Source organism: Cornus florida, unplaced genomic scaffold, assembly GCF_030987335.1.
Source record: "Cornus florida cultivar Cherokee Brave unplaced genomic scaffold, ASM3098733v1 CherokeeBrave_3.0.0_Hap2_Chr09, whole genome shotgun sequence".
Taxonomy (NCBI): Eukaryota; Viridiplantae; Streptophyta; class Magnoliopsida; order Cornales; family Cornaceae; genus Cornus; species Cornus florida.
This window is the reverse complement of record NW_026775579.1, coordinates 73,660,849-73,676,976: the sequence shown is the minus strand read 5'-3', so window position 1 is coordinate 73,676,976 and position 16,128 is coordinate 73,660,849. Positions and strand designations below refer to the sequence as shown.

Here is a 16,128-nt window from a genome sequence, read left to right as displayed (position 1 = left end):
AAAAATCCTTTTCTCAAAAAGGTTTCCCAAATCCCCTTTTTATTCATTTTCAAAATATTTCCCGTCCTTCATGCCCAATGACATGCGTGTATGTCTCATGCCTTCACTACTATGGAAATAAGATAATTTCAAGTAACATAATTAATCATTTTTTGCCAAATTTTTTAAAGAAAACATATATAGTTACATACATCATTTCTAGCACAATTCACAACACGGTGAACATAGAAAATCAACATGTAAGCATGTTTTTAACACAAATCAGCATGTATATATATATAGAGTCATGAACTTTATACATTACAACACAATCATTCTAGGATAATTATCATCAATTAGACACATTAACAATAATTACATGAAATTAACTCACAAAGGAACAAGAAAATGTGGGTTAGAGACCCCTGCCTCAATCTAAGCCAAAAATCCCAATTTTCACCTCAAATCCTAGGATTTTCGAATCTCCTCTAGTACACCAACCAAAGAATTGCTCCTATCAACTTGTTGATCTCGTCGTGGGCTTCGAATAGCCGCAAACGGCTCTTAAAAACACTAAGAAATGATGAATTAATCAGAGGTTGAAGTTGCAAAGGAAAAAGAAAAAGAAAAAGGCAGCGAGAGAGAGAACTTGCCGAGAGAGAAGCTGATTGCAAAAAAATGGGTCTGTAATGGCCCTTTGTCATGTAATGACTTAAAATATCAGCGGGCCCCACTAATTAAAATAATTTTTTTAACATTAAATATATATATACATATATATCACAAACATTACATTTTCCCCAACTTTAAAAGATTTCGTCCCCAAAATCAAGCCATACCTGAGGGAGGAAACAATTTTGGATACTGGGAGGAAACAATTCTGGATACTTTGAGCGAACCTCCTGTTCAAGCTCCCAAGTAGCCTCCTCAACTCCATGATGCCTCCAAAGAACTTTCACCAATGGTATCGTCTTGTTCCTCGACACCTTCTGCTGTGTGTCAAGGATCTGAACTGGTCCCTGCTCGCAGGAAACATCATCATCAATGTCCACATCAACCCAACTCAAAATGTGAGATGGATCTGGCTCGTACTTCCGTAGCATCGATACATGAAAGACATTGTAGACTCTGTCCATCTGTGGTGGCAAAGCAAGTCTGTAGGCAACCTCTCCTACTCGGTCCAAGATCTCAAAAGGTCCAATGAATCGTGGCCATAACTTGCCACCCTTGCCGAACCTCAACAACTCCTTCCGTGGAGAAACCCGAAGAAAAACGTGGTCTCCCACCTCAAAGGATAACGGCTCGAGGAAAAACGTGGTCTCCCACCTCAAAGGATAACGGTTGTCTCCGCTTATCCGCATAACTTTTCTGTCGGCTCTGAGCTGTAAGTAACCTCTGTCTGATCAGCTTAATCTTCTCAGTAGTCTCGAGTACTATGTCGGGTCCTAAGGCAGCTGTCTCACCTACCTTAGTCCAACAAACTGGAGACCTACAGGTCTGCCGTACAACGCCTCAAATGGAGCCATCTTAATACTCGCCTGATAACTGTTGTTGTAGGCAAACTCAATAAGCGGTAGATGATCTTCCCAACTACCACCCAAGTCAAGCACACATACCTGAAGCATATCCTCCAAGATCTGGATAGTACGTTCTGACTGGCCGTCTGTCTGTGGATGGAATGCCGTACTAAGATGCAACGCTGAACCAAACGCTGCTTGAAGTCCTTCCTAGAACTTCAAAGTGAACTTGGCATCCCTATCTGAGACAATGGTTACTGGAATTCCATGTAACCTTACAATCTTCTTCACATAAAGTACACCAAGCTTCTCTGCATCATCTATTGCCTTAATAGGCAAAAAGTGAGCCGTCTTGGTCAATCTGTCAATGATGACTCATACGGCTTCATTGCCCTTCCGTGACCTTGGAAGACCTGTCACAAGATCCATAGCAATATGTTCCCATTTCCACTGCACTACAGGTAATGGTTACAACAAATCGGCTGGTCTTTGATGCTCAACCTTCACCTGTTGACAGGTAAGACACTTAGCCACAAATTGTGCAACATCTTTCTTCATCCCGTTCCACCAATACTGACGTCTCAAATTGTGATACATCTTGGTACCACCTGGATGAACTGTAAAACGGGAACTGTGAAATTCCCGTAGAACGTCCTCACGACATCTTGTGGAAACAACCAACAAGCCTCTGTACCGTAAACCCCCATCTGCATGTAAGGTCCAATCTTTCACTGTCTCACCACTAAAATCAAGGTGTAAATGGCATCCAAATCCGGATCCTGTCTCCGCAACTTAATCACTCGTCTGACAAGAATAGGCTGAGCCACAAGACTAAATAAGAATGCTGACTCATTGCAAACATCGTCATCAAAACATTATAATCCCATTTTTGCTAGATCTTTAAGCATCTTCCATTTTCGAATGGCTAAACTAGCCAAAGTTCCACGCGATTTCTGGCTTAAGGCATCTGCTATCACATTTGCCTTGCCCGGATGATACTGGAAGTCAAAATTGTAATCTTTTAAGAATTCAACCCATCTTCTCTGTCTGTTGTTCAAGTCCTTTTGGAAGAAAAGGTACTTAAGACTTTTATGATCCGAGTACACCTCGAATCTCTCACCATACAAGTAATGTCTCAAACATTTCAAGGCAAATACAATTGCCGCTAACTCTAAATCATGAGTAAGGTAGTTAAGCTCATGAGTCTTCAACTATCGAGACTCATAAGCCACTACTCTACCATCCTGCATCAACACACAACCCAAATCATCATGTGAAGCGTCACAATAGATCACATAACCCAAGCCACGCTCGGGTATCACCAACATTGGAGCTGTAGTCAATCTTGTCTTCAACTCTTGAAAAGATGACTCACAAGCTTCATTCCAGACAAACTTGATCCCTTTCCGGGTCAAACGGGTCATAAGAGCTGCCAAACGGGAGAAATCCTTCACAAATCTCCGATAGTAACCCGCTAGGCCAAGGAAATTCCGAATCTCAAAAACATTCTTAGGTTGCTCCCAAGTCAAAACTGCTTCTATCTTCGATAGATCCACTAACACTCCACCTTCCGAGACATGCCCCAAAAATTTCACCTCCTGTAGCCAAAACTCACATTTCTCATATTTGGCATACAATCGGTGGTCTCGTAAAATCTGCAATACAATGCTCAAATAGATCTCATGCTCCTTCTGAGTCCGTGAATACACAAGAATATCATCCACAAAAACTACCACAAACTGGTCCAAGTAATCGTGAAAGACGCTGTTCATCAAGTCCATGAATGCAGCTGGCGCATTACTTAAACCAAAAGGCATAACAAGGAACTCATAGTGTCCATACCGTGTACGGAACGCTGTCTTTAGAATATCCTCATCCTTAACCCGCAACTGATAGTGACCTGACCTCAAGTCAATCTTCGAAAAATAACTGGCTCCTCTCAACTGATCAAACAAAACATCTATCTTTGGCAAATGATATTTGTTCATGATAGTGGCATGATTCAACTTCCGGTAATCAATGCACAATGTCAAAGAACCATCTTTCTTCTTAGCAAACAAGACCGGTATGCCCCACGGTGACACACTCGGTCGGATGAAACCTTTCACCCTTAAATCATCAAGCTGCCTTTTCAATTCTTCCAACTCAACTGGTGCCATACGATACGGTGCCATAGAAATTGGCGCGGTACCAGGTATCAAATCAATAGTAAACTCCAATTCTCGGTATGGAGGCAACTCTGTCAAATCCTCCGAAAACACATCTAGAAAATCACGAACAATTGCAGGATAATCTTCTTCCACAACATCATCTTCTTCAGCTAGAAGACTAGCCAAGAAGTAATCACCACGACTCCATCCACGAATTCCATACAATGATGATGGTTGGGAATTACTTCAATCTCCCATGAAAAAGAAACAGTCTCCCTCAGGAGTGCAAACTATGACTTTACCTCGGAAACAGTTGATCGTGGCATGAAAGGAAGCTAACCAATCCATCCCGAGAATGACATTAAAGCTAATCATCTCCAGAAGGATAATATCAAACACAAAAGTCCGCCCGGCTATGACAATGGAACAATCCCTCACAACTTAGCTCAAGGATACTGAAACCCAAACTGGCGTATCAACACACAACGCCCGATCCATGAAACTGACCTCTATGCTGGTTATTAAATTAATCTTATGCATATAATATGCATGAAATGGTTATGTGTGAATTAATTTATTTTTAAGCTTAAAGTTGATACATAGTTTAATTGTAGGCATGGAGGAGTTTCCATAGGTGTAAGTATTTTGCCTAAATATTTGTATGAATAAAATACATACACAGAAAGCATGGTTGAATTGTTAATTTAAAAGTATAAATATATATACTTAAATGAGGCATGGTTGAGTTGCCAATATATAAATAAATATATTTATAATGGCATTTTTGATTTGCCAAATGTGTAAATAAATATACTTGTGGAGGCATGGTTGATTTGCCAATGTATAAATAAATATATTTAAGGAGTCATCGTTGAGTTGCCAATATATCAATGAAAATATTTATAATGGTATGGTTGATTTGCCAAAGCGTAATTAAATTGTTACGTGTTAGATGATAAAAATATCATCTATGGTTATTATATGTATAAACTAGATTAAGATTAGATATTCTTAAATTATAATAGTCTAGTACTTATAGGTTAGTGTATTATTTTATGCATATTAATAAAATAATATTGGTGGAGACATAGATGATTTGTCAAAGTTTAGATTTTGGATATGTGATTTAAATAATTAAAATCATTATCAGGTTTGGGATTAAATATAATATTTTTTTATTATAATTTATTATTTAAATAATTAAACAACTGATTAGGATGTGATTAAGGTTAAAAGAGTTTCTTTTTAAAATAAATGGTATTGGTCTAGAAATGATTATTATTTTAATAATTATTTAATAGGTATGGAAATTTAATAAACCTATTAATGGATGTGATTAGTATAATATATATAATTATATATAGACGTGTATATCGTGCTTTATTAAAGTTAAAACTTTATTAGGTTTGGTTTTGATCAGAGATGATCTGTTTATTGGTTTTCAGAGGCCTGGTAGAGTGAACTTGCTTGTAAGATTTAACCCACGATTTTATTTTCAGGCTATTAGAAGTTCAAGTCTTAAGGTTGAGGATCCACAACTGGAGGACTTATCTATTTTTTCTATTTTATTTCAAAGTATGATATTATTGTTTCAGTGATTATTAATGGATTTATAGATAGTGGATTTTGGTTAAGGGGTCCTTGAGATTACGGGATTCCCGAGTTATAACCATTGACTAGTTATTAATGGAAATTTTTATTTATTTTTTCTTCAGCGTAATGTTTATTCTCTTTTATTTCATTTTGTACTCTGTGCTTATTTAAATACTTTAATTGTTTTGATATCCCTTAATTTTGTGTGCGGATTTGATCAACCCGTGTTCCAAAATCAGGGGTATTACAAATGCCATCTCAAATTAATAATCTCTTAAAGTCAAAATATAGTAGGTGGAAGAATATAATACACTCTCATGACGTCTCACAAGATCTCTTATATTTTGAGATTGTTAAAAGTATTGTCATATATATAACAACTTAGTAAGTTCCTATGGATTAAATTGAGTTAAGCTTTTTCACTAATGAGATTAGCCTTAATCTTCCCAATCAGTAGGGATTGGATGAAATTAGATTTAATGAAATTCCATTCAATCCGCAATTACCCCTAGTTTTTAAACATATAAATTGTGAATGGAAATTTCATCGAAAGTTGAAACCCGTTCGAGACGGTATGGAAAGAGTTATGGTTAAACGAAGAGGGATAGGGTTTAAGGGAACTCCCCATCAGTTAAGCAATTGTATATATGTATACTTTCTTTTTAATATTCTAAAATCAAAATAAATACCTCTCATTCTACACTCTTAGGTCCTTAAGCCATATTGGTGGTGACGACTCATAGTATTGTTGTTGGGGAATGTTGCGTAAAAAAGAAAAAAGAAAAGAAAAATAAAATAAAATAAAAAAGAAAATATGCTTGTTGCTGGGGCCGGGAATGTTTCGTAAAAAAAAAAAAAAGAAAAAAAAAAAAAAGAAAAAAAAAAAAAAAAAAAGAAAATATGCTTGTTGCTAGGGCCGGAAATGTTTTTTTATCCATTTATTCTCTGCACTTCCCTGGAAATTAAGGAAAGGAAAAAGGAAATTCTCTCTCTCCGTAAAACAAGTACCGGGCTCTATCTATCCCTTGCAATGCTAGATCCTCTCTCTCTCACACACAAGCCCACCCAATCTTTCTGTTCATTTATTCTAATACTACCATTTTAGTTTCGAAAATGGCAGAAGGTTCATGGACTTACGATGTCTTCTTGTCCTTCAGGGGTCCGGATACTCGCCGTTCCATCGTCGACTTCCTATACTACGCATTGGTGGAGCGTGGGTTTTCGACATTCGGAGACGACAATAAAACTTAAACGCGGAGGAGCAATCGGGCCGAGACTGCTTAAAGCCATTGAGGAATCAAGGGTCTCCATTGTGGTATTATCGAGAAACTACGCGTCCTCAAGATGGTGCATGGATGAGCTTGAGAAAATCATGGAGTGCAGGAGGACTTTGAGACGGGTTGTTCTTCCTGTTTTTTATTGCGTAGAACCGTCCGACGTGCGGCGGCAGACGGGAGTATACGCCGACACATTTGCGTCGCATCAACAGCTCTTTAGAGACGACCAGGTTCAGAGGTGGAGAGCTGCTTTGACTGAGGTTGCCTATTTATCGGGTTTTGTATTGACAGACAATGACAGGTAAGAATTCCCCCAGTTAATTTAGTTTTTACTGATTAATCATTTGCTCAAATTTGAAATCTTTGAATCTTTGAGTTTCACATAATATTTTTATCTTAAATTTCTTACTACTAATAATTTGTATGAATTTCAAGTAGCAAGGAAAAAAAATATATCATATAAAATAATCTAGACTACTAATCATTTTTTAAATAAATAGGAAAATAGTATTAAATATGTAACTTCTTTAATGAGTTTCAACTATGAATTGTTGTCTTAAATGGATTCTTTTTGACATTCAAATATGAATCTTTGCGTATAAATATATTAGAAATATACCATAGCCTCTCTTTTTGTAAAATAGACCACGGGTTGCATTTACCTCATGTCACAACAAAAGAATAAATTTTTGTAAGGACAAAAGTAGCTTCTACCACTTTTAACTGTCGGCCCCTTTTCAGTTTCACCTTTCCAAAAAAAAAAAAGGTATATTATTTTTGCACATCTATTTATGACTCTTCTGAGTTCTGACTCTAACTTGATAAATGAATAATATTTATTTTTTTAAAATTACAAAATTACACTTTCAGATATGATTGGTCTCTCATTTCTATCTCCAATCTCTAATGTTTTTTATCCAAAAACAAAAACATAAAATAAAAAACATAAAAGCAAGTTATAAATATATTCTCTCTTTTGACATGACCCAAAAAATAATAATAATAAGTCACCAAAAAAAATTCTATATTGAATATATTCTCTCTTTTGGTAGCACTAAAAAACAAAAAGTACAAAAAAAAAAAAATTATGTCGTTTGATAGAATCACAAAAAGAAAATAATAATAATAATTGTTGAATAAATGATCTCTTTTGACAAGATCCGAAAAAAAAAAAATGAAAATAACTCTCTTTTTTTTCAAGACAATTTCTCTTGAATAAATGATCCCTATCTCTCTTGAATAAATTAGTAGTTTAGCTACTTTCTTGTCATTTCTGTCACGCGGCCGTGGGGCGGGTGGATTTTTTTTCCAAAGATAATGTAGTGTGTTATGTATAGGACTAGAATCTAAAGTGAAAGACAATTGTTAGTTGTGTGTTTGAGTAGTGAAGAAAAGAATACTGAAATATAATTTGTAGTTGGTATGTGTGCTGATCAAATTCTGAACAAAAATAGTGAGATCTTTGAATAAAATATTCATGCTCTCTCCGCCCTTGTCCTTGCTCCATTTTTCAATTTCATTTTCTGCAATTGCTATTTACATAGTTCAGAATCAAAATGATAGAGATAAAAATTAGAATGAATCTTCTATTTTGCTATCAATCCATCATCGATTCACCATTCAATTTGTAGGTTTTTTTCTCTAAATTTGCAGGTAAAACACGCTCAATTTTTTTTTATATATATAAAATATGGAAATACCCAAGTTTTATTTTGTTCATATGAATCTATCTCATGAATTAGATCAAAAATATTAAACTGCTCCTTAAAAATTTTGTGATTTTCTTATAATTTTTTGTTTTTATTGTTTGCCTTTTGATGTAAAAAAAATTATATATGCCATGTTAGTTGGCTTCTTCTTCTTCTTCTTCTCCTTCTTTTTTTTTTTTTTTTTTTGTCGAATACATTATGCCCCCCTCGATACAATCCTGCCTCCGCCCCTGTATTTAGGTGAATAATTAAAATAAAATAAAATAAAAAAGTATAAAAAGAGTGCAAAATGTAGAAAAAGATGGTGCCAATATTCCGTCCTTGTTTTATGGAGAAAATTTTATATTGGATCTTCTTCAAAACGCACTAATTTCTTTTTTGGATTTGTTTCATTTTGTCTACAAATTCCTTTTTTCCATGCATCATGACGGAGTATTGGCTCTTTTTGCTTGGTCAGTTCTATTTTGTCAGAATTTTTTTTTACTCGTCTTCTTCAAAATACACAATTTTCTTCTTTAAGTTTATGGAAAATGGAAATGATAAACTTGATGATGTAATAAAAATCGTCCCATATAAAAACTAGTAATTGAGATAAATACTTAGGAGAGAGAATCTATCTGTATAGCATTACTCTAAGCAAAAATAGACTCATTCTATTTCACCACTCCATCAAATTTTACTAAACTGTTCATCGTTTTTTCTATTTTAAAAAAAAAAAAAACTAACTTGCGGGAGGAAAATTTGCAGGTCTAGTTCGAAGGTAATTAAAAAAATCATTAAAGAGGTCCGAAATATAACTGATCGTGCATCTTTAAATGTTGCGGACTATCCAGTTGGAATAGATGCCCGTGCTGAAAAACTCATTCAAATGCTAAAGTTGGAGTCAAATGATGTTCGAATTGTAGCAATATGGGGGATGGGCGGAATAGGCAAGACTGCAACTGCTAAAGCTGTGTATAATCTTATACATCGTAAGTTCGACAGCAGTTGCTTTCTGTTAAATGTTGGAGCAACTTGGAAGCAATACAACGGTCCTGTTAAATTACAAAAAAAGCTTCTTTCAGATATCCTACTCGAGAAAAAGCCTAGTATGGAAGATTATGAGCATGGAATTATACAAATAAAACAGCGAGCATGGTGCCGAAGGGTTTTTCTTGTCCTCGATGGCGTGGATGACGGGGACCAATTGAAGACATTAGCCATAAATCGCGAGTCACTATGTTCTGGAAGTAGGATCATTATAACAATTAGGGATTTATCTTCGATAAGTTCGCTTGAACTTCCAGAGAATGAGGTGTATAAACCCAAGGAGTTGGATGCGGAGGAGTCCCTTAAACTCTTCAGTTGGCATGCCTTCAAGAAAAAAGGTCCTTTAGAAGACTACAGGATGCTCTCAGCGGAAATGGTGGGTTATGCTAAGGTGATTCCTTTAGTTCTTGAAATTTTAGGTTCCTTCTTTTCTGACAAAATAAAATCCGAATGGATAAGTGAATTGAAAAAGTTAAAGGAAATTCCTCATGATGATGTCCAAGCAAAACTTAAGCTAAGCTATGATTCACTCAATGGTGAATAGAAAAGCTTATTCTTAGATATTGCATGTGTTTTTTGTTAGAATGAACAAAGATTTGGCAATCAAAATACTAGAAGGCCGTGGTTCATTCCCAGAATCTAATTAATATCCGTGTTCTAGTTCGTCGTGCTCTTTTGCAAATTGATTCAGATAACCGATTGATAATGCATGTTCGGATTCAAGATATGGGTAGAGAAATTGTCCGCCAAGAATCTGTTCAAGAGCCTGGAGAACGTTCTAGATTGTGGAATGAAAAGGATGTTCTTGATGTACTGCAAAATTACAGTGTAAGAGCCAAATGCATTAATTATTTTGTTAATATGGGATGTTTTGTTCACCTTTGAGCGTCATCTAGGGAGGGGTACCATGTGTCAAAATTATATATACATTTTTATATATTTTCTTGTGCAACTGCTTGTATCATCAGGGAAGGGATACAGTTGAAGGCTTGCTCCTAAACTTGCAAAGATCAAATGAGCCACTGTTGGATGCAAAGGCATTTGTAAATATGAGTAGACTGAAACTGCTTCATCTCAATTACATTCGCCTAGTTGGGAGCCACAAACATCTCTCCAGAAGACTAGTATGGCTGTGTTGGATCGGTTACCCTTTGAATTGTATACCATCTACCCTATTTATGGGTAACATGGTCGCTATTGACTTGAGCTATAGCAAACTCAAAGTAGTTTGGAGAGAAACTAAGGTATGAAATTGTTTTCATTTCTTTCAAAGTCCTCACAATAAAATTCACTTTTCTATATATTCTTTGTTTATGACAGATTTTGAAGAAATTGAAATACCTCAATCTCAGTCATTCCTACCTGATAGAAACCCCAAACTTCACTGGACTCGCCAGTCTTGAAATATTGTTACTTAATGATTGTACAAAGTTGTTAGATGTTCACCATACTATCGAATGTCTACAAAATCTTCTTGTCTTGAATATGAAGAATTGCCAAGATCTTCACAAGCTTCTGCGAAGCATATTCATGTTGAAATCTCTCAACTATCTTGATCTCTCTGGCTGCTTCAAATTAGGCATCCGAAGATCCTGGCGTTCAATTGTCCGGTCTTTGGTATCATTAGCAAGAAGTCCGTATTCCATTGGGATGTTTTCGTCTTTAGTATCACTAGCAACAAGTCCAGATTTCATTCGGATGTTACCGGCTTCTACACAGGGACTAAGTTCCATTTCAAAACAAAATCTGGAAGTTCCATTTCAAAACTAAATCTGGAAAACTGCAATGTCTCCATTCTGCCCAGTGAAATTTGTGGTTTGGTCTCTTTGTAATGTTTGAATCTTAGCAGAAAAAATTTTGCTAGCCTACCAGCTAGCATTACCGGCCTTTCTTAACCGAAGGTCCTCTATCTAAACCAATGTATTGGGCTTCAATCACTTCCAGGTCTTCCAATCAAGTTAAAGGGTCTGAATGCAAACTACTGCACATCATTGAAGAGGATATCAATTGAATCAAAAGTGGATGAAGCCCCATTCATGACTTTTTATGGTTGTCCCGAATTAGTTGACAACTTTGCAAATGATTTTAGAAAAATTCTACTCTAGTACCAGGTACTCTCTCTGAGTCTCAGCACACACACACACACATATATACAAACTTAAGAAAAGAATCATGATTCTAATGCATGGTTTGATCGAACAGGGACTTCCCGAACAAAGCGATTTTAGTATTTTCCTTCCTGGAAGTGAGGTTCCAAACTGGTGCAACTACCAGTGTGTGGGATCATTTTTATCTTTTCTGGTGCCTCCGCTAGTGGGCAGGAATATACAAGGGTGGATTTTATGTGTTGTCTTTGTCGGTCGTTTGGATGATGAAGACAATGACGACGACATGTTTGCTATTTCTTGTGATATTAATAATAAAACTATGGGCACTAAGAAGCGTTACCAACCAACAGTTGATGGCTATCCTGTGAAGTGTAAAGATTAGATGTGGCTCAACTATGTGCCTCATCGGTATCTTGAATCCGAGTGGAAGGAATTCGACTCTCGATTTGGAGGTGGTGATAGAGTGGAGATAACAATAAGAATATACAGGCGATGGCAGGTGAAGAAGTGTGGGGTTAGTCTCATCTATGGTCAGGGCCACCGTGATGAGGAGGGTGCCGAGTCATTTGGTCAACCACTCATCCAAGACACCTTGCCTTCCGATGATCCACCAGAGGAGATGGCCACGCTCACAAGGCTCGTGTCTGATGAATCATTTCTTTGCGAGATTAGAGTGTTGAAATCCAAGAAGATGGACTAGCATTTGGCTATGTTAGATTATAAGTTTGAGGTTGAAGGTTGAAATGCGGAGTATAAGTTTGAAGTTTGAAGGTTGTTCGTCCCGCTCGAGATGGAGCTAATGGCGTGCCATTCCCAAAGATGACTACTGTAAGTATAACTATTAAACTGTTTGCCAGTCGAAAAACTCATATATGGCGTTTGGCTTTCCGATTGCAGAAACCCGAACTGAGTTCAAGCATGAGAGCAGCCACTTTAGTCTTTCTGCATATAATGTCAAGGTTTGTGTCGATTCATTATGAAGATTTTGTTGTAAAATTTTCATATTTGTTGTAGGATACTTCGTCAATTTGTTGGTAATTAACAGTGGGTGATCTTTTACAGCCTTTAAATTTCCCAAAAAGGAATTGGGTCACTGTAAAATTTGAAAATTAACCGAAAAAAGAAGCAATAACACATATTTACATGGTTTATTTAAAATTAGGGCTACAGTTACAGAGTCGCTGTTATTTCACTGTCATTGGCTCCATTATACTCATATACAATTAGAACTGCTTTAACAAATTGGATCTGCAAACGCGTGCTAAGGTATGTTGTATGCTATCAGCATAATGATCTTTATCTAGCTTTTTCACGTAAGTGACCCGAAAATTGATGTAGGACAACATTTGTTGTGATACATGAGACATAAAACCTCCCACAACAAGACTAACACTTAGCAAGGTTAACAAAAACCTTAAGCTTTAAAGAATATCATAAAAAATGGGAGTACTAGTATCAAGACAACTCAAGAAGGGTAAAATATTGAAGTACATCAACACCCAAGAAACGATATTCAAGGAGAACCACACAGAAAAAGACTTTGTAAACTAATCCCATAGGCTTTGCCTGCCCTAGAAAGAAGTCAAAGTGGTGGGCCAGAAACATACTCTAAATCCGCACGTGCCCATTGTCTACTGGACCCCACCAATAAGCGTGCAAGAGACGCATCGGCAATAGCAAATCCACCCATGCAATCAAACACGTCGCCGACCAGTGAACCCTAACCTCCAACCAACCCAAGAACGTCTGAAGGTAAAAAATTAGTATGTGGTGGTTAAGTGATAGGTGTATATTATATATTTATATATATATATATATATATATATATATATATATATATATATAATAAAGTAAGATATTTATAAAGCTAGTGGGACCCACCATTTTTATACATTTTAAAGGCCTTAAGGCCATTAACCAGATTAGCTCTCTCTCTCAATGCGTGAATCTCTCTCTCTCACTTTTATTTATTTTCTTTTTCTTTTTCTTTTATACCACATCTTTCTCTTTCATTTTTGGCCAATTGATCGAGTTTTCGGTCTTAGTTCCTCAACGGAAAATGTTCCTCTCATCGTTCTCTATCACATAGTCAATGGGTTTATTTTTTAAAGGAGCAGTGATTATTTTACGAATTTTTGAAATTTTTGAATCTAAGACTTCGGAGGGGGTTTTGGGCCACTTAGAGTCGGATTTCGAAGCTGCGCCTTTGGAACAATAGAATCTCCTCTTCGACGGCTACGTTCCCACTGAATGGTTTTCTATTCTGCAGCCGTTGACCGGCATTGACTTTTGTTGACCGGTGGTTGACCGACGTTGACTTTTCCGGCCGGGGATGTATTTTGGCTACTTTTGAGGTAGGGGCGCTTTAATTCACAATTTCTTAGGTTCTATGTGAATTTTCCTTCTTAAATTGACTATAAGCATGTTTAATTTCAATTGCTTTAACTATGTGATTGTGGTTGATTATATGTAAATTGGTGGATGTATGATATGTGATAAATGAGTTTGTAAATTTAGTTACATCCTTGTAGTGAAGAAGCATGCATAGAAATGACAAGTTGTTTACTTTATGTATTTCAATTGTCATGAAAATTTGATATCATAATCGTAGAAATAAATGTTTAAAATATTCTTTTACAAGTTATGATTATGATATGGATAAAATGTATGGAGTATAGTTGTTGAATTTGTCATTTGGAGTCATGAAGCATTTATGCATCAATTGGGAAAGAAAAAGGGGGAAAATATATATATTTTTTAAAAAAACCAATGAAATTGTTTTGGGAAATTTTTTTTTTGAAAAGTGTTTGTGAAAACCCGGATGTGATACCCCTCGGATCCGAAACACGGGTTGATCAGGCCCAGGCTCAAACCCGAGGGATATTAAACAATTAATATGCTATAACGAACACAGATGACAAAATGAATTTAAAACAAAACATAAAAGCTGGAAGAAACTAAAATATAAAATCCTTTGAAATTAAATATACTTAAATCCCAATACTCCAAAACCAATCCAAAACCTCCATAAGTTAAACAACTCGGGAATCCATCTCTAGTGGACCCCTAATAAAAATCCCAATTGAATGAAAGTAAAACTAAAGATAAAATCCAAGTCCAATAACTGGAAGGAAATCTTACATCGTCGGTAGAATGGAAGATCGTCTCTACTCAGCACGAACAAGCTCAAGCCTGGAATTGACGTACACCTGAAAAATAGAAGTGGGTCAGGCCCACGAACAAGTTCTATCCTACTACAATCCAAGCAGAGACTCGATACGCATGTACATACTAAATAGTTCAACAGTAACTAATAATCCGTACATAAATATATCCACACTACTGGACTCTCGCTAGACTTTGAAGAGGGTCTTAATCTGAATAGAAGGCATCACACAAAACACATCTGAGTGGGCATGAATACCTAAACCTAAACAGGGTATACCTCAACCCTCACAGCTAGCTACATATCCAATTGCATATACGCACCCTAACCGTCGACACTAAGACTCAAGCTCATGTCGCGGTATCATAAAAATATATCTAAACTCCGTTCCTAACCATCCATAAGAAATCCAATAAGTCGTTCGGCGTATTCAACCACACCGACTCATAAATATAAGGAGGATTTTATTTAATAACCCGTGCCCTTATTCCAAAATAGGTAGGACTTAGCAATTTCGTTTGAGCTAATTCAAACCTAGTATGACACCGTCCCATACCGGTGCATACAATCTCATCCATCCAACATTTGATATAGTACTTATAATTAAATAACAATATCAACAGTTTCATACCAAGCATACTAGAATGTATTAACAACCATTCTTAAATAATACCAATAATTAATTAACATTGAAAATATAAACATTAGTATCAACTACTCCATACAAAGCATATTAAAGCAAATTATCAAACATGCTTAATTAAATTAACAATCGATAAAATACTGACCATATAAATGTCAATACCAAGAATTCCAGACTAAGCATGCTAGAGCAAATTAACAAGCATGCTTAATTAAACCAATACAGAAACCATAACTTAATCACACAGGACTGTATATGTATTAAAACTCTATTCCCAGTTTCCGTATAATTAACAGAGCCTAAAAATATTGTCTCATTCAATTCCATGGCATGCAACATAAATATAAGTAAATTATCATACTTAAAACGTTCTGCTCAACAGATTGATGCACCGCATTCTAGAAATTTATTCACCAATTTATCTTAGGTAAACATAGATTCTGATGAGCATTGAAAAGTGCGTATTTAAACCCCTTAAGCTTAAGCATTCTAGTACATTTATCTATCTTACTTTGCCGTTTTAGATTGATTTCGTATTATTTCCATTTTCAGGCACTTATCCCGAAATTAAGCTAAGTCAGCCAAATAAGAACTTAATTGAAGCAATTCTGAGATTAAACAAAGAAAGGAGCAAAGTGGAGGAAGAAAGAAGCAAAATGAAGCAAAACAACAAGTTCGATCGATCCAAGTCCAAGGTTCGATCGATCGAACATTGATCGATCTCAGCACTTCAAGATAGATCAAAGCCTTGACCCAAAAGCACTTAAGTCTAAAAGTTCGATCGATCCAACATCATTCTTCGATCGATCGAACACCTTTGTCCTTATCCAAATGATTGATCTTATCCATAACTGTCCACCCACTAACCACCTTTGTCCTTTTCCCAAAAATATCTCCCAAAATATCTCGGATTTGTCTTTTCCCAAAAAGCTCAGCCAGTTGGATTGATCCAGCCTC

General features: G+C 36.1%; 1 protein-coding gene across 1 annotated transcript; it reads left to right on the top strand.

Moving 5' to 3' along the window:
- The first annotated feature begins 6,377 nt into the window (after positions 1 to 6,377).
- Positions 6,378 to 11,744, top strand: LOC132272860 (disease resistance protein RPV1-like). Its single transcript, XM_059773939.1, has 6 exons — positions 6,378 to 6,817; positions 8,973 to 9,790; positions 9,916 to 10,082; positions 10,223 to 10,498; positions 10,575 to 10,871; positions 11,457 to 11,744. The coding sequence occupies exons 1-6, from the start codon at positions 6,378 to 6,380 to the stop codon at positions 11,742 to 11,744; spliced, it is 2,286 nt and encodes a 761-aa protein (XP_059629922.1).
- The last annotated feature ends 4,384 nt before the right edge of the window (positions 11,745 to 16,128 follow it).

Coding starts and splice junctions, on each gene's coding strand:
- LOC132272860 (XM_059773939.1), top strand. CDS start 6,378: ATGTCTTCTTGTCCTTCAGGGGTCCGGATACTCGCCGTTCCATCGTCG. Junction 6,818..8,972: donor GTATTGACAGACAATGACAG/GTAAGAATTCCC, acceptor GAAAATTTGCAG/GTCTAGTTCGAAGGTAATTA. Junction 10,083..10,222: donor ATGTACTGCAAAATTACAGT/GTAAGAGCCAAA, acceptor TTGTATCATCAG/GGAAGGGATACAGTTGAAGG.